Source organism: Sorex fumeus, unplaced genomic scaffold, assembly GCF_029834395.1.
Source record: "Sorex fumeus unplaced genomic scaffold, SorFum_2.1 ptg000128l, whole genome shotgun sequence".
Lineage (NCBI taxonomy): Eukaryota > Metazoa > Chordata > Mammalia > Eulipotyphla > Soricidae > Sorex > Sorex fumeus.
The window spans coordinates 17,031,243-17,051,492 of record NW_026606185.1 but is presented as its reverse complement, the minus strand read 5'-3'; the positions used below and the strand labels follow the sequence as shown (position 1 = coordinate 17,051,492).

Here is a 20,250-nt window from a genome sequence, read left to right as displayed (position 1 = left end):
AGCCAAGAGTAATGATCCTTAAGGACAAAACCAGGAATAATGACCCCTAAGCACAGAGCTAAGAGTAAGCACTCAGCACCATCAGGTGTGTTCTAAACCTTGCACCCTCTAAAATAAAATTAAGTAAAATAAAATGTCCTGAGGTATTTTGAGTCTTCTCTGTATAACATCTTTTCTTCATTATTTGGAGGCAGACATAGGATGCATGCTTATCAGATTTTCAGGTAGCCTAAACCTTGGTAAGATGACTAATGTATAAATGACAAAACTTGGATTCGAAAAGTTCTCAACAAATTGGAGTGACTCACTGAAAACAATGTTATGGGGTTTAGTAAGATTATATGCACGGTCCTTTATTGGAATTCAGAAAGTCATTGATCTCATTATGAAAGAGGAGAAATAGTATTCTGAGGAAAGACATGAGGAATTTCAGGTCATGGACAGGCCAAATAGACCAACCCTGATCAGACTAGTTGACTGAGTTTTAGGTCAGCAGATACAGCTATTAGAATTCTGGTTACAGTGTTGGCAGTCATTCTTTTGGAAGAGTGCTGATAAACTTGAGATTGTTCAGAGAATGTTTGCCAGAGGAAGATTTGAAAACCTTCTCTCCAGAAGAACTGAACAGAGCAAAATATATCTTTTCTGGAAAGGTAATGACTAGAACATGACTGCTTTCTTCAGATTATCAATCTCCTTGTGTACGAACTAAGATAGGCTTTACTGTTTCTTCATAAGATAGAATTGATACACATGGATATACATTTCAAGAATTCAAGTAGGCCTTTTAAAGGAGAAATTTATACAAGTTAGAGATTCTTTACTAAATTCTGGAATTTTCAACTGTTTGGAAGCTGTCTGTCTAGAAGTTTGTGGAATTGACATAAGCCCTTGAGTGGAAGTTGACCAGCTCTAACTTCAGTTTTATTTGTGAGGTTGTAGAGTTGTTATTTTATTTACCTTCTTGCCGCCAGGGTAGCACTGTAGACATGGTATTGTAATATTCTTTTTTTTTAAATACTTTTCTTGGCCAGAATTCTTCATTCTCATCATTGTCAAGTAATTATAATTATGATAATTTCTATAATTAATACCATTACATAATCGGTCATAGGATTTTCAAATTAATATAATCAGTATAATTTACTTTTGCAATGTTAAATAATGGAAAAAATACTGATTGTATAATAATTTATAGTAACAGGAGATGTTTAAGAGGATATGTCTAGAACGTAAAATCGTGTGTGTTCCAGAATATTAAAACAGCTAAATTTCCTTTTTAATATGCTGCATTTATTTTAGTCTTTCTTTAAGTAGCTTTATTTTAGGAGCCAAATTAAGCAGATGTGTTCCATATGTTTAGTTTAAAATTCATTCTTACCTTTAAATATTGTGTGGACATATAAGCAAATTTACATATAATCTCTTTATATTTTGATAACTCAAATCTCTAAACATTAAGTGACACTTAACTTTGTATAGTTTTAGCAAAATCCTTAGAAAAATATTTTCAAGCTATGTCACTGATCTCTACTGTATTTTATTTTCCACCATTGTGCTACTGTTGTGATGAAAGCATTTTCTTTTCAAATTTTGTCTGGGTTCTGTTTTCTTTGTTGAAAAGGCAATGAGCAGTGGTAGTTCTATGAGAATTTTGAACACAAGACATTTTTACTCCAAGTCCCTGTCACTGTCACTGTCCTCCCGTTGTTCATCAGTTTGCTCGAGCGGGCCCAGTAACATTGTGAGACTTGTTACTGTGTTTGGCGTATCAAATACGTCATGGGTAGCTTGCTAGGCTTTGCCATGCCGGTGAGATACTCTCCGTAGCTTGCAGGGCTCTCTGTGAGAGTGGAGGAGTTGAACTCGGGTCGGCCATGTTGGCTGCGTGCAAGGCAAACATGCCCTACCCGCTGTGCAATCGCTCCAGCCCCCAAATCCCGATAAACCTGGAAAATATGAATTTTGGATTTGCTCAGTCATATTTTAAATTGCATTATACAAATATTATTTTCTCTTTTAAGAAAAATATAGGTAGTACGGGCTGGAGTGATAGCACAGCTGTAGGGCGTTTGCCTTGCACGCAGCCAACATGGCCGACCCAAGTTCGATTCCTCCACCCCTCTCGGAGAGCCCGGCAAGCTACCGAGAGTATCTCGCCCACAGGGCAGAGCCCTGGCAAGCTACCTGTGACGTATTCGATATGCCAAATACAGTAACAACAAAGCATCCAATGGAGATGTTACTGGGCCCGCACGAGCAAATCGATGAACAACGGGAGGACAGTAATGGTGATAGTTAGTACAGTCAAAGTAAGGCTAATGCTCCACTAGTATTTGCAGTGATACAACAGTAAGGTTTAGAGTTTCTGAGAAGGATAAAATCAAATTAGATTTAGCTTTGCATCAGATAGTGTATGGTTACTAGCAATTAGCGTAACTTACTCCAGAGATCTGGTATTGCCTATACTAATGTTTGTTCCTTTAAATTTTAGGTGGTTGCCTCTTTGATGAGCCCTATGGCACATGTGGATATAGTCAAGCTGAAGATGATGACTTCAACTGGGAGCAAGTGAACACCTTAACCAAACCAACTTCTGATCCATGGATGCCATCAGGTTTGCGTTTAGGATTTTCTTTCCTTTCCTTTTTTTTTAAAAAAAAATTAAAAGTGCTTGATATCTAGGGTTCAGAGAAATAGTATAATTGGCAGGGTGCTTGCTTGGCATGAATCTGACTCCTGTTTTCCGTGACCTCCCATATGGTACCCTTGGCCCTGCCAGGAGTGATCCCTGAGCACAAGCCAGGAGTAAGTCCTGAGCAATGCTGGATGTGGCCCCAAAACGAACTGAAAAAAGTGCATGAGATCTTAACCACAACACTGGCTTTCGGTTGAGTAAATGAGGATATTAGTCTTGGAATATGGTTCTCAAAGGCCCCTGAGCTGGTGAGGATGGCACAATTAAAATTACTGATCACAGAGGATTTACGTTTGTATCTTCACTTTAAATTTTATTGAAAATTTACTTTTTTTTAATCATTGGTAACATCTAAGGTAGATTAATAGGGGTTACCAATGGATCCTTTCTCAAGCAGTATATTTGGAAAACAGAGTCATATCTCTATGAAATATGTAACTAGTGGATAAAACTCTAACTGGGAAATTCAAATAACAAACTCTCCTTCACAAATAGGAGACTTTGGGAGGCAACTTAAACTTTGCCAAGTTTTAGTGGGGCCACTAGTTTCTGCAGAGCTTCTCGTGTTCTTGTAAGCATTCTGAGGATAAAATGGTGTTACCTGTAGGTGTATATTTTTTGCACTGTAAACTTACCTAATAAATTTTCTCATTTGAGGACCTTTGTTCCACCAAAAAACACCAGCATAAATTCTCTTTTGGTGGGAAGAGTGGGGAAATGTGTTTAGTGAACTTGAATCAGATCAGATTGTGATAGTTTTCAGGCTGAGGTGTTAGCTATCTCAACAAATTTTAGATTTGCAAATTGGTTTTTCATAAATGGGGTGATGAGTATATTTATTTAGCGTTCAGATTAAAAATATGGGTCATTCTAACTTGAATTTTAATTTTGGAATTTGTCATTATAATGCTAAATGCTTTGTAATGACAATAAAGTTTCACTGAAATAGCTATATATAATAACAATTAATTTCTGTAAGTAATCTTCTAAAAGTAGCTTTTAAATGTAGAACTTAATGTTCCTTAATCAGCATGAACTTCACCTTGTTCATGACTCTCCTCCTAATAAGAATGAATGAAAAACAATGAATGACTTAGTACTGGTTTTCTTGGATTTCAAAACCTTTCAAACTTGGGGCTGTAGAGATAGCACAGTGGGTTTAATTCCAGTTTGATCCCAGTAACAAACAAAAGAAATAAAACCTTATTAACTTCTGACTATCTTCCTTTTCTCTCTTGTAAGGGTGTGTGCTTTAGACTATTATTTACATTAGAATCTAGATACTATGGTTGTTTCTCCAAATTCTAGTTTCTACTTTCATTCTTGCCAGTGGGAGGAACCAGGAGGAGAGCATGGAGCACTCCTTTTGAGTAGCTGATCTTTGCCAATTAGCTATCTCATGCTGAAGGCCCTGTGTTTGCCTAGTCTAGAGCAGTGGCCTTCAAACACTGGACTATGAGCCGACATACAAAGATTGAAGAATGTGGCTCTACTTTCATCCTACAGTGAAAATCACAATATACGTATATTAGGATAGTAGGATAGTAAAAAAAGGTGTGGCCTTACCTCAAAGTTGATACCTCCTACTATCATAGGATAGTAAAAAAAGGTGTGGCCTTACCTCACAGTTGATACAAGTCTGTGCTGGGGCATCTTTGTGGTTTGGGATTCATCACTTTCCCAGGTAGTTGGTATAAATGAGCAATCTAGTTCTCTCTACTCCTCTAATTTTGCTATGGGCATGCCACTGTCACTGTGACTGTCCTCCAGTTGTTCATCAATGTGCTCGAGTGGGCCCAGTAAGGTCTCCATTGTGACAGTTGTTACTATGTTTTGGCATATCAGATACGTCACAGGTAGCTTGCCAGGCTTTGCCGTGCAGTTGAGATACTCTCGGTAGCTTGCTGGGCTCTCCGAGAGGGGCGGAGGAATTGAATTCAGGTCAGCCATGTTGGCCGCTTGTAAGGCAAATTCCCTACCTGCTGTGCTATCGCTCCAGCCCAATTTTGCAAAGTAGTTAATTTTCTCTTCTGATTACTATCTGTCATGATATAAAACTACAGATACTACTGTTTGCTTTCTAGTATTCATTAAATAATCTATAGTATTAGTTTTTTTTTAGTTTTAGTATATATGAAACAGGATCCTAATATTATGAAACTTTATGAAGAATCATAAGAAATTATTCTTTCTAGAAGCTTACCTACTTGGGAAAGAAAGTTACAAAAATACAATGAGTGAACAATCACATTGTGTTTTATATAAATTAATTGAGGTGTTTAATGGAAGCATTTGAAGAAGCTTTATTGTTGAACCCAATAACATTGTGAAATATGTGGACTTGTGCCCATATCTGACCTAGATTCTTAAAGTGGGAGGTTTAATTTTCGAATGCGTATAAGTGTTAGAAAGAAATTTCTTATTTAGCTTCCATATTCTATTTTAAGGCAACAATTTTATAACTAAGATTTTTATATAGAACTTATACAAACATATATGTATGAGTTTTAAATTTTAACTTCAGGTATTTTTCTCTCTTTTTCTTTCTTCTCCACTATTTCTATTAATGCATATAATAATATTTTATTCCTTTCAAAACCAAATCCCAGAGCTTCCACTTTCATATTCAAATACAAATTAATTTTATGAATTTCTTCCGGTAAATGAGTGTCAAAATAATTTTGAAGTCTAATTTAAAATTATTTAAAATATCATTAGATTTCCTTTCCCATATGTTTTTCTTCCCTAGTTTGTGTTTTGGTTCTGTGATGCTTAGACAGGGGATTGACAAATTGTCTTTTGAACCAAATCTCGCTTGCTGGCAGTCTTTATATAAATTACAAGCTCAGAATGGTTTTTATGGATTTTTAACAACCAAAATTTTCAAAATAATAACCTTTTGATACATGAAACTTGATTTCCAATGTCCATAAGCTTTTTGGAAAATCTGAAGGTTCCACAGAACCTACTAGTTCCAGCCAGGCCTTGTACAGAAAAGTTTTGTATCCTCTGTCTTAGACCATTTGGCACCAGCTTTTGACTGCTGCTTTGGACGCTTGATTTATATTACTATTGTTTTCTGGATTTAGTGTTCATATTAACAAATAAGAATTTTTCTGCATTTTCTTTCACTTCAAATTGTGTGTTTTTTCAACATAAGGCTTATATTAAATTGAAGGGGAAAAATCACAACAATGAGAAAGTTTCCTTTGTCTTTCCTGTAAATTATTATTCATTGAAAACAATTTGATTTTCTTTATTATTGTTTGATACACAAATCCTTGTGGAATTTTGATCCAATGAAATCATCTATGTACATGTATTTATAATTTATGAATTTTAATCTCTCTTTGGAGTATAAATTAATAATGCCTCCTATTTTTTAATATAAAATTTTAAAAAATATGACCTAAAAAAGAAAAAAAATGAAAGAAAATATGTAAACCGTACAGACTGACTGGATTTTACTTACACATTTTAGGCTTTGGCCTTAGCTCTGGAAAATATATATCTGTATAAGTTTCAAACAAATATGTGTAAAATGGTTTGTAGTTGATTATTATTATTATTATATATTATTATGGCCTGGAGCCATAGCACTGGGGGTAGGACATTTGCCTTGCACCCGGGTTCGATTTCTTTGTCCTTCTTGGAGAGCCCAGCAAGCTATCTAGAGTATCCCATCTGCACAGCAGGCCCTGGCAAGCTCCCTGTGGCATATTTGACATGCCAAAAACAGTAACAACTCTCACAATGGAGAGTGCCTGCTCAATCAAAATTGGTGAACAATGGGAGGACAGTGCTACAGTGCATTTATATTATAAAAGGCTATAATTTTAGTTTTAAACCATAAATGTTACTGAATGTGAAATTTCATTATTTTTACATTTAAGTGTATAAATGTGTGATTCATTTTATAACAATTTATCTTATTGTTATTGTTGATGGGAAACTTTCTTAAACATTATTGTAAGAGTTGCACTATGTTGAACTCAAGAACCCTTGGTTAAGAATACATGCAGATAATAAACAAGCCTTGCAAGCTACCTGTGATGTATTTGATATGCCAAAAACAGTAACAACAAATCTCACAGTGTAACTGGGCCCCATTTGAGCAAATCGATGGACAGGAGGACAGTGACAGTGACAGTGACATTTTTTATCACTATTATATACCTTGTATAATTAACAAAGTATATTAAACAAAACACTAAGAAGTAATTTTAATCTGTAAAGTCTGACAATGGTTAATACAATGCTTTTATATTGTGTTTAAACATTATGTTCAGATCTTAGTGTTTCACTTCTATAAAATGGACATTTAACATATTCTCTATCATGCATATGAGAAACTGCAACCATACTTGATGAAAAAGAAATTTAAACAACACAGTTATTCATAGTATTAAAAATTTAAAGGTTGCTTGTATCTATTATAAGTTTATATATTTCATGTATATACATATATATTGTACCAAGGTAGTATTGTCCCCGATAGTACAGCCTGCTATCAGCAGAAATGCATTTAGCTTTTGTATCTATCAGATTTGCATATTGCAAATTGGAAATTGTATTGCTGATCTTCATCGAGGTATCCTGACTGGTTGACTGGTTTCTGTGGGTGTTCATATGAAAAGTAAAGAAATGAAGTGCAGGGATGAAAGAACAATGGCACTTTCAGTGAGATGATCCAGAAGAAAAGAGAGGTATTGCCTATATTTGCATGAAGTCAGTTTTACATCTGTGATAGATGAAGGATTGACAGACAATGGAACTCAGCCATTCTCTTTGGGTGGTTTCACCAGAAATATTTTCCTTATGCTAGACAAGACTTCCATAATTATTTACACTTCAGGGCTTAGTGAGTGATGACAAGATAACTAGAGAAGAAGACGACTCTGGGGTAGAAAAGACATTTCCTCTTAACATTTCACTGTGTATCTAGTGAATAATATTTTTGGCACAGAATAGTCAGACAGTTGTCTAATTACCTCATTTATTCTTTGAATCTGTCAGTATTCAACAAATATTTATTTAGTGCCTGCTATGTGTCAGACATTGTTAGTGATGCTTGGAATTCATCACCAAGGGGCCACATAAGGACCCCCTCCTCCTTGGTGTCCCTCACATTTTCAATCTGGTAAGATCATTCTCGAATTGCTGAAAGAGTATGTCATGTAGAGCCCTGTTTTATCTCATTAACAGATGATGTTCTGAAATTCAGTACTTAAAAAAGTAATACAAAAACCAGTTCTTTGGACATAGTACACAAAATCATCCACTTCAGCTTTCTCGTAGTCTCATCTCAAATAATTTCTAGAGAAGTAAAATAAATATAGTCTAAATTATAGGCACATGGCACTACAGCACTTAATGATCACTGTCCCTTATAAAATCACTTGTCAGGATCAGGTAAATAACCCCTAGCGTCCTGCTGGACATGGAAGTTTTTGTGGCATTCTCCCCATTTTACACCTTAGGAACTGAAATTCAGTAAAGTTAAACTTGCCCCAGGCTTTGAGTTGAAAGAAATAACTTCTATTTTTGTACTTTTGAGTGTCCTGAAGTGATTTTTTCATGTGCACACATGCATCTAATGTAGTGAATGGTCTTTCATTCCAGTTGGCCCTTACTGAGATCTCAGAGTGGACATGGAGGCTTGGCCTATCTTTATCAGATTCTGACTTGTCAGCTGTGTAGCCATTGACCTAGAGCAAGTTGTTCAACTCATTTTTCTAGTCACCTTGACCATAAACTTTTTGCAGTTTATGTTTGTGGGGTGGGTGATTTCAGGGGCAGTAGAACCTTGGTCCTTTTGCTGACTGTATCCTGTGGAGGAGACACAGGTTAGCAGGAAACCAATGGTCGAAGGGATTTAAAGTATGAAGGCAGGATTGCTGTGGACTCTGAAGCAAAGCTAAATCAGTGTAAGGGCTTAGTCTGGGAGCCACACTCTGTGGTCAGAGGCCAGATTCCAGAAAGGGATAAGTTGGCTATGGAGGCCCAGTGCTCCAGGCAGGACAGGAGCAAATTCTAAACTAGAAGCATGTTCTCCTGGATGGGCTGTATGTATGTGTATAGTGGGGGTGTTTCTCTCATTGGTCCTTGAAAGTCCTGGAAAGGCATCTAGAACCTGCTTCAAGAGGATAATTGAACTGTGAGATAAATACAGTTCACTTCAGATATTAAACTGCACTCCTGACCCAGAATGTTGTTCTAGAATTTTCTAATGTAATATTTTAGGAGTAATTTGGTATTGCTTTACATCTTTATTTAGACTCTGTGGAGTGGGAAGTTTATGATTTTTTTATCTTTTATCCTCTGCCAGTGTTTTCCAAAGTGGGTGATAGGAGGCACCCCTAAGGTGCTGGAATTATTTGGGGAGGTGGTGGTAGCCTAAAGTGCAATGAAGGAGTACTCTCTGTTCCTTTCCCTAAAGAAGGTAAAATTCCTGGATACTGGGGGGGTTCAAAGTAGCCACGAAAAGTCTTTTGTAAAAAGGGGTTGGTAGGATAAGTTTGGAAACTTCTGTTCTAGGTGATAGTAAACAAGACACTGTAAATATAAATCTTCATATAATTTTTGGATGATTAAAAATAACTAAAAGCATGTTAAAACACCAACAGATGTTCTACAGGATAATAGGATTTTTGGCATTTGCTCTATCACTTCTACTTTATAAATTTCTGCTATGACCAAGTAAAAAGTAATAAGATTATTTGGAGAGGAGCATTGAACTTGACATTATTTTAATTGATTCTTAATGTTTCCATACTCTGACCTTAGAATTTAAAAAACATTTTCTTGTCCTTGAGTTCCTCAATCAAGTGTTCAGTGTGGACATGTGTGTGCCTGACATCAGGATACTAGGTACCCTGTTGGGTGTCCTCCCGTTTATATCTTCCTCAGATCATTTTCTTGATGGTCCAGAGAAGTTTCCTGTTAGCCTTTAACCAGTAAATGATGAGACATGATGAAAGAAGTTGGACTGAGTTTTGATTCTGTCAGCAGTTTCTGTTTAAAAATTAGAAAATAACTTTATTTGATAATAAATTGTCAGATCACTGATCTTTGAATTTTTTTGTTAAAATGCCTAAGGCTCCATGTAGTTGTACTTTAACATTGCTATAAGTCATATTCTCTATAACAAATAAAAACACAGTACAAAATTTGCCAATTGTAACCATTTCTAAGTTTACAATTCAGAAGCACAAATTAAATTCATTGTCATATGGTGGAGAGAAGGTCACCCAGGTGCTGTTATTGGTGTTGGAACATCAGAAGCCTATAACAACTGTACTATGAATAATTTTGTAAAACATGGTGTTTAAGTGAAAATAAATGAATAAATAATGTTTAGCCAACATCAGCACCACCATCTCCAGAACATTTTTATTTTACCAAACTGAAACCATACTCCTTAAACACTAACTCCCCCTTTTGCCTTCTGCCAGCCCTTGCTGACCATTACTATCCTTTATGTTTCCATGTGACTTATAACTACTGTGGGTCCCTCATGAAGGGAGTCATATAACATTTGACACTTATTTAGGGTTTATTTCACTTTGTATCATGTTTTTGATGATACAATGATGCACAACCATTCAGAGATCAGGGCATTTAAAATTGTATTGATTTATAATAATTAAGTGTCTCAAAGATGCCAGTATAAAAGCCTTGCACTGTAGGACTGTTTTTCTCAGTAGTTTATATTCAGTGGTCAATGATTTTTCTCCAGTAAATTTGTTTCAAATTGTTATCTGGGCTGATTGGAAGCTGTTATTATAAGTTAGAATAGTGACTAGCAGTTTTTTTAAATGTTTGCTTAAGAGTATACAAATCAATCTGTGTATATAAATATGTGTTTTTAAAATAAGTTTCATCTTGCTCAATTTCCTGTAATGTTGTATATAATATGGCATCCCATGAGCTATGTGAAGCCCAGTCATGGAATAAACAGAGAAACCCATCCAGACAGATGTAAATGCCCAGGATGTCTCCCATGAGTTCTGCGACCTACACAGCTACTGGAGCCAACCCGAGATATAATGGTGCTTGGCTGGTCAGCTCACTGTGTTCTTCATGCTGCTGGCATAATGCAGGGCACAGTGGAGGATTACATGAAGGGAGGGCCCTCTCTGACAGTTCCAGTCAAGAGAGTACACAGTGGGTTTTGGCATTAGACTTAGCGACAGTCGTTTGGTCTTCTGGGAGCAGATCCTCATGGGACTGTAGACTGGGTAAGTTTGAGTGCCCAGAGCATGGGGAAGATGTGACTGAGTCCCAGCCAGTTTGGCAGAGTTCTTCTTCAGACAGGTTTTGGGTGGGCTACAGATGTGCTCACCGACAGATTCCACCTCCCCCAAGAAAATCTCGGAGACATTAGTTATGCTGGTACAGAAATTCTGGCCCTAGGTCTTTGATGTTCCCCATTTTCTTTCAGGCCCCTTGAATTCCTGTAAATACTGAGTCAACATTAGTGTAGCTGAGACTGAAGAAGTTTAAATATTCACCCCTGCAGGCTGGAGTATTGTTTTAACTGTAAGGTTAGAAGAAATGGGAGTATCCTTCATTTTTTTTTTTTTTTGGAGCTTCTCTATGTATTAGGTGGTGGCCTGTGTGTTGTTCTGGGTACTGGATGCAGTGATAACTGCACCGTGTCCTAGGAGATGCAGGAATAGTGAGGTCACTGTACAGATAGAGAATGGGTGCTGCCCAGACAGAAGCCTATGGTGAGGGCTGGTGAAGGGCTTCTAGGAAGAGGCAGCACCAAGAGGGTCCAGGAGAGGAGGAGTGATACCAGAGCAGGTGGGCCTGTGGGGAGACAAAAGGCACATGAGTGAAGTACACAGATTGAAAGCTCTGCCAACCTGATTTTTAACCCACTGATGCATTTTACTTAAATACTGTTCTGTCAAACTGTTTTGAAAATAATATATTTTAAAAATCCTCCCTTGGCCCATGTCTTCTCTTTCTGAACGCATCAGGATGATTCCTTGGTCTTTACTGGAGAGTTTTAGTGACGTTGATAGACCTATTTGGAGCAACTAACATCAGGTATATAATTTTAGGACTTTCTAAAATAGGACAAATGCTTCATGCTGTGGTCTTATGCCTCAGTGGGTGTATCAAGTGCATAGATTTTTATCCTATTGGTAGATATTTTGGTTCCTAACTGAAAAAATTCAAAAAGCACATAAGGAATTATTAAATTTTATTTTTGGATACATGCTTGCATTCATTTGTATCCTGTCTATAATATGGGCTGAATATAGAAAAATCCATACAGAATTTCTTGGCAAACTCCAGATTGTACAGATCATTATTTTAAATAAGCGGCCTTTAATGCATAGTTGACTGATATTTTATTCTACAAAACTCGTAAATTATATCTTAAGCTGGTATTTAAAAGCTTAAGGGGATAAAAGAGAAATCAATGTCTATTTAATTTATTGTCAACTGGACAATCACAATGTCTCTATCTGGTAGGAGGACAAATTGAAATGACTATGTAGCAACACTATGTGTCTGACTTAGATATACAGTATAGCATGTGAATATTGTAGTAATCTTAGAATAATATTGAAGATTTGCTTTTCAAATGAACTATTCTTATTTATATGCTTTAGGTATGTATGCATGGCTTTTTTTATTGATTTCTTCTGGGATTCAAAGGAGAATGTATCTTTTATATTTATTCTGCTGCCTGCAGGAAATATACAAAGTACTGAAGTCCTTGACCTAAAATTAGAGATAGGTCAAGTTTGATCAAATGGTTCTTCTTTTTTTTTAAAGCAAATATAAATCAAGAGGTCATTGTGGGAAATTATTAAATCTCTTGTACTCATTACTTTTCATAATACTTTCCTTCTTCAACTCTGTTGACTGTGGCTATGTTCATGTTAAACACACACCTTGTGAAAATGGTGTCACCTCCTCAATTGTATTCTATAAGTACAATGTGACTTGGTTCCTCCGGATGTGTCTGGTTCACTGTGGAGTGACAGGCTGCAATTTGCCAGCAGGTCAACGACTGAGCTGATGACAAGTGACCTTTCCACTACTGCAATCAATGCTTGTTATTTGGAAAACAAAATGATATAGTTTGTATTTTTCAGCAGATCAGCCTAGCGTTGACATGTGAATTTGTTACTTGGCTTGGATGAGTCAGTCCCAACTCAAATGTTAATTTCTTTAAATTGATCTGGTCTTGCTCTTATGGAAAAGTGTTGGCCATCTTTTGATGGCACAGATTATAAATAATCAGTCTTAAGCTTTGCTTAAAGGCATTTTCAGCATCCATTTTGGTGTTACTCAGTAACACTTATTGGTGTTATCGTGTAATACCAGTAACACCAATAATTTGTAACACCAATAATTTGTAACACCAGTAATATGGTGTTTTGTTAAGCATGTACCATACTCTGTTCTCAGATCTGTTCTCAGGTCTGATGTTTCTCAGTTATTTTAAAAAAAATGTTAATATGTGAACTTGATTTTATGTGTCATATTTAACCAATGTCTCTAATTTTATGTGTTATGTTTAAATAGTGTTTCAAAACACATTTCAATGTGTTATGAAATGTGTTTTGTGAGGTCACTTGAATGCCTGGTCATGAAGGTGGATAACTGTACTGGGGATAAATTAGCTGCCAAGTGATATGGCCGTGAATGGTGTGCTCAATGTCCACTCTTACATTTCTGTCACATTAGATGTAATTGGGGTCATATCTGGGTTGGATAATAAAATATGAATGTGAATGATAATGTTAATTTTAGATACAAGTTTCTAGGATCCATATTTGGGTCACTAGGGTCTCTTTCATTTGTGCCCCCTGTGGCAAATGTAGAAGCTGAAATGCTTTTACATATGCACACACATACACAGACACACATACACACATGCACGTGCACATGCACACACGCTGAGCATTTGCAGGGGTGTATGCTTGAGTAGGAGAGGAACTTTCTGGTATTATGACATAAAGGTTTGGGGGATGTTTATGAACTTTTCAAAGTTCTTTTGGTCTTAGGACCTCTTTTCTTGTTTAAAAAAATTAAACATCCAAAGAGTTTATGTTTATGTGGAAAATATTTATTTATATTTTCTAGGCTAGAAATGTAAACAAAAAATTTGAAAATAGAATGCTGAGTAAGCGTCCATAACATTAGGCGTCAGAAAAGTAATGTATGCCTACAAGAAAATGAGGGTAAAGTGAGACTAATAAAGGCAAATAGTATTATATTTTTACCATGCAAATAATTTTGATTGAGTGGACTCATTGAATAGATGTTGGGGATTTCAGATGTTGCTGAAAGTTCACTTTGAGAACTGCTGACAACATCACCTTAAGTAATATGCCTATCTTGATGGTTTATAATGAAAAGCTTGGAGGACTTTGGAAGGAAGATAAAGATGGGGAAAATGTCTCAAAAATATTGTAAATAGGAAATCCCTGAGAGTTCATATTTTGTTTTTCTTTCTTTTCTTTTTTTTTGGTTTGTTTATTGGGGGCCTCATCTGGCAGTGATTACTGATTAGGACTTTCTTTTGGCTCTGGGTTCAGAGGTCACTCCTGGCAGTGTTCAGGGGACCATATGCAGTGCAGGAGACCTAACAGGGACTGTAGCATGCCTGAACCCCTGTGCTTTCTCCAGATTCAGAAATTTTAATTTTTAGTAAAGAATATAAATAGTTTGTTTCAGTTGTTGAAAATGTTATATTTATACTAATAAACTCATTTCACTGGAGTACTGAATGAAATAATACATATAAAATTATTCTATGTAATGACTTGTAACTATGAATATTACTAACCTATTAAGGTAGAGTGTGAAATATTTCCTTTTCCAGAACACTGTTAAAGTAGGATTAATATTCATATACTTAAATTATTTGTATAAACTTTCTGGGTAACAAAGGGTTGGGTAGGCTAATTATTTAAGCTCATTCATATGTGAATGAGACTGTATAATTTTATTCAATAGCACTGCTTCTGAGATTTTAAACTGTGGAACTGTCATACGTATTGTCATGATAAAGCTATTTCAGCTCCTTTTATTATGGAGTATATAGTGACAAAATGATATAAAGACATCTGAATATTATTCATGGAAGCTCACAAACTGTGCTTGTTAGAAATTGCTTATGAATTGATGACAAATCCCATTGGTGAAATGGTAAGTCACACATCTCCCATCAATAGTCTTATGTAATAGAGCATATTTACTTCCAAAAATTGGAGTTCTCACAGTATTTGCTAATGTTTAAAAGGCATGACAGATAAACATTTTCTGTGTTTAATGTTAATATAGTCTAGGAGAGAGTTATCCAGGGAATCTGCTGATTTTCTTATACACCTGTTTTACTATTACAGATAGCTAGTACATAATCATAAGAAAGAAGACAAGTGTACAATCATATTCTAGCTCTTTCTAACCCTAAAATCTTATCTCTTTTCTCTTCAATAAATTTATGATGTACTTTTTGTAGACAGCACTCTTTTTGTATTCTAAGAAATAAAGAAAATCATGGGTAGCCTAACTGCAAGGAGATTGATGCTTTGCTTGAGAGAATAGTAGTTAAAGTAGAATAATTCATTTAATACAAGAAAAAATTAAGCACAATGATAATGGATAGCAAACCAGTGGATGAACTATTATTGCTGAATCTATACCACTTTACAGCATAGACTCAGCAATAAATAATTTTTTCCACTGGTTTGTTGTTCGTTATGGTGGTATTCGAAGCCTAAGATTCATGAGAACCCCTACTTTTTTAGTGTCAACTGGCTAAAAACACAATATTAATGGTTTGCTCATGATAGTCAAAAACAAAATTGGCTCTGCAGATTTAATATAACTGACATCCACAGATCCCATCCTAGAGGCCAATAATGCCTCCTTTCTCAGGTAGAATTTGTGTAGAGAGACTGTGTCACTCAGAGAGATGTTTTCATAATATACCTATCTGCATTTGCTTTATAGATCTCTTACCATGACCCTAGTGGCAGAAAAGCCACACTCTTTGTTTTATTTTAAAGTTCTAGTAGCAAAAGCATATATTTTTGACTGAATTGGTTGATGATACATCTTAACCCTGACATGGGCTAATATTTTCTTCTTGCTTTTAAGTTACCTGAAGTAGATTTTCAATAAGCTTTAAGTCAAATCACACTTTGTAATCTGGGGTTGTTCCTTAAATCTCCCACCAGATGGAGACTTGCAGTTCTTTACTGTTGTATTGAGTCTTCTGTTCCTTGCCCCAGGTGACATTATGACATTTCTCTAGTTAGGATGCAGTGTCAAAGTTTGCAGATAGGCTAATGAGTCTGCCCTCTTCACTTTCTCCATTGTTTTCCTTTGGCCCCTGTTAAGAGTTCTTATTTATTCTTGTATTTCATAGGTCTTTATCATTAGTAACCTTTTCTTAGTAGTAAGAACAATATTTTCTTTAATGACATAGTCACTATCCATGGCAAACAGCAGAGACCCCTGAGCTGCAGGAGAACACATTTGAATCCTTTGTGATTCTTTCACAGATCACAGCCTGCCCGTTTTTCTATACAGAATAATTCCCAGAAGTCATTTTTTCCCTTTTTTTCAGTCTTACTCAGCAGAGTAAACATTGGTCACAGATTTTCCGAGTTCAGTGTAGGGAGTAGAGAGACTCTCCTAATTTGCCTATCTACATACTAATTCTAAAAGAAATTTTAAAACATTCATTGTTTTAAGTGATTGCATAATTCAAATATAGATTTTCCTTTTACTTTGGTTAATGTATACATTTAGTGCAAGTGAGTAATATAAAAGATCTCTAAGAGATCATCTGTAACAAATTCAGTGAAACATTTCAAGAATGTTAATTATAAAGCCCTTTGGAGTCATGCTATTTGTGGCATTTTTTGACTTTCTTGATATTTGTACTAATCAATGGGAGAAATGATTGATCTTCAAATTCTTATATTCACTGCCTACTTATCTCATATGTGCATATGCTTGTGTGTGTGTGTGCTGAGGATTGAACCAGGACCTCATGCATGAAAAGTGTGTGATTTGCCATTGCACTATATCCGTTGTCCAAGACCAGTGCTTGCTTAACTGATGAACTTTCTCCATGTCACATTAAATTAAAGCAAAGAGAGCATCATAAGGAACTAGTATCTTATCATATACATATATACATGTATATATGCATATTAATATCATGCTTTCTCTAGAATGTGAAGACACAATTTAGAAAGACACTGCTTTCCAAGCTAAGTAATTAATTAAATTCATGAAGACATTTTCACTTTCTTTGTAAGTTTTTGTAACAGCAAGTGAAACGATTATTCCACATATGTCTATTGATTTATTGAATGAGTTCTGAGAATAAAACAAAACCAAATTCAATAAGTACTGTGATGTAGATCTTATTGTAAGATTAAAGGACTTTCTAAAGAAAATTAAGCTCTTTGTGTTTTGGTTAGAATTAAAAGCATATAAAATATGAGTGTCTTAAAGTATCTTAAAGTAACTAGGTACTATGAATGAATCCCCAATTTCAGTCTTTTCGCATTTATTCTGAAAGTTTATAATGTCTAGGGTAGTTTTAGCTTGGAAAAACCATTCCCAAATCTAGATTGGAAAGGGCTCTCCCTATTGGCATTCTCCAAGGTTGAACTCAAGTGCTCAGTACACCATTAAAGGAACCCGCATGGGAGATATCTTTTGGCCAAGCCTGGTAATGGAGAGAAGTTATTTAGCCTCTACAGTTTGCAAGAACAGGATGGTGCCATTTAGTTTGGTTGCATAAGGGAAGAAAAAAAAGAACATTTGGTGACCAGGTGGCAGCCTCTGCTGCACTTAGCCTTAGAGGATTTTATTAAGAAAAGGCCATGGTCCTGATAAATTGTTATAGGAGAAAATTATTTGAAATAGAATATAATGATGACTTGTTTTCTTTCAAATGATTTTCATCTTTAACCAAAATCTATTTAATTGGGTAAAATAGTGCTTTGAGGATTTAACCTTGACTTTATGATATTTTGATATAAATGATAGTGAAGAATGAGTAACTGCTAGATTTTACATTCCTAGAGCTTTTCCTAAGCTTTATATTATTAAACTATATCCTAACATTGCTATGAAACAGTTTTTTTTACTTTAACTCTTATGAGGTAATTTCCCAGACATAGAAAAGATATATTGCTACTTCATTCGGTAAAGTAAATATCATTGAATAAATGTCAAATTTTCCAGGGAAATCACTGCATATAACCTTTCTGGATAATATATTTATCAAAAAATCAATACCAGGAGTAAGCAGATTTTTAATACATCTGAAGTGGCTTTCTAATAAACCAAAAGTGTAATCCATAGTTTATAGTAGTTGATATCAACAGATGACATCATTATAAGTTTTGTAGGTTACTTCTTCAGACTTGTCTAATACAACATACCAAATTCAATTTTAACTTTAGGCTTGGAGAAAGTGGTTATTTTCAGAGATATGTATAAACTGTGTTGACTTTTTATTCTGTATAGGAAAACTATGATGGGAATGGACACTATTCTCATTTGCTGACTTTCTTTCTGTTTTAATTTGTTCAATGCTATCTGCATTTGCTGCTCTCCTATCTACCATCCTGTTGACTTCTGCGCTCAGCTTCCTGGTGCTCAGATGTGTCCTTACATGGACCTGTGCTTCTTATACTTTTGGTGTCTACTGATACTTTGTACATTTTTTAGGGAAAGATCAACCACATCTTAAAATTATTTTTGAAAGGCCATATTTTAATTGACAAAAATAAAAGTGATATATTTCCAATGAAGGATTTTTAAATAAAATTTTATTTTCAAGGTATCTACTTAGCTGGTCCTTGAGATTTCTACTGGTAGATTATGCATGGATAATATCAAGGAACAACTGAAAAGTGAAAGTCAGAAGTTTGGATATTTTGACATAGAGATGATAGTAAAAATTCACAATTTTTTATTTAGTTTTTTTCCTACAGTTGGGATGATTTCAGTGCTGATCTCTAGTATGCTTAGTAGGAATGTAGCTGTTAGTGAAGTTCTTAAGAGCTCCCTGACATTAGTAGTTATGTAATATGTTTGAGTTACTAAACATCTCAGTATCTAATTCTCTTTAACTGTGAAGTAGGAGAACATATCTCACCACCAATATTGCTGTAAAAATCAAATGTGAGAGAGGTGTAAAGCACATAGAATAATATTAGGTGCAGAGTTCAAAATATTTTCATATTGTATGGATTATAGTTTTGGTAATATATGTCAATTATGTTTTCTACTAAAAGTATGGCATTTACGTTTTTAAAGGTTTTACATTGACTTTCACCTAAGTCTGACCTTTACGTTTAGTTTTGTACGTACCTCTCCAATGTCTTAGCCACATTTGTTGATAAGACTGTCTGTATGGTCTAAATTAGTCCCCTCAAATCCATGAGTTGCTATCTCTGTCTCCATATGTGACTGGAGAGATAAGTTGTTTTGGAGGTGATTAAGGGAAAGAAGAGTAGGGTGGTCTGTGTATCCAGTATGACCAACGTTCCTCTAAGAGTTCAAATAAGAATGAGCCTCAAGGGACTGGAGGGATAGCACAGTGGGTAGGGTATTTACCTTGCATGTGGCCGACCTGGGTTCAATTCACAGCATCCCATATGGTCCCCTGAGCACCGCCAGGAGTGATTCCTGAGTGCAGAGCCAGGAGTCAGCCCTGAGCATCACCGGGTGTGACCCAAAAAGAAAAAAAATATCACTCAATGCCTCTTTTGCAAACCACAATACCCAAAAGGAGAGAGAGAACAAGGCCCTTCCACAGAGGCAGGGTGGGATGGGGGGGGGATTGGGGGTGGGAGGGATACTGGAACTCCTGGTGGTGGAAAATGGGCACTGGTGGAGGGATGGGTATTTGATCATTGTATAATTGAAACCCAAGCACAGAGATTTGTAGGTCAACAACTGTACCTCATGGTGTTTCACTAATAAAAATTAACTGTACCTCATGGTGTTTCACTAATAAAAATTAAAAAAAAAGAATGAGAATCAAGTAAGCAAAAAGGAAGGCCACTTAGAAGTGGGGTAGAAAAGTACTGTCTACAAGGCAAGGCAAAGCTCACAGGCATCAGTCCTGTCTCTTGGCATCCATACTCCAGAATTCTGAGGAGACACAATCTTATTTTTCAAGCCACTCTAGGATTTTCTTTAAATGAAAACTAGAAGACTAATACAACTCCCTTTTTCCACAATTGCAGTAGCCCCTTGGTGGGTTTGTTAGCATCCTTTCATAACAGAGTGACAGACAAGCTGTTGAAGGTATTAGCTGTGTTGCTGAAATACACCACTGGAGATGGTCACCTGAAGTCATAGACTGTCTTCAGGGGCATTGTCTATGATCAGGTAGGGCATTTCAATGTACCATATAGTTTTCTTTCTTCTCCAGTTGGCAGGAAATTTGGTTAAAATGTGATCATGGCCTTGTTCTTGTTGTTTTTGTCTTTTTGCGTTTGGATCAGACCTTGCAGTGCTTGGGTGTTGTTCTGGTGATG

At 35.8% G+C, this 20,250-nt stretch overlaps 1 protein-coding gene across 7 annotated transcripts in view; it reads left to right on the top strand.

The window, feature by feature from the left end:
* PTPRM (protein tyrosine phosphatase receptor type M) overlaps positions 1-20,250 on the top strand; it is an 890,665-nt gene that overhangs the window by 221,571 nt on the left and 648,844 nt on the right. For all 7 annotated transcript variants that reach the window (XM_056137857.1, XM_056137858.1, XM_056137855.1 and 4 more), the window contains exon 2: positions 2,495-2,617. In XM_056137857.1, coding sequence (XP_055993832.1) covers positions 2,495-2,617 — 123 coding nt within the window. The remainder of the gene's footprint in view (positions 1-2,494; positions 2,618-20,250) is intronic.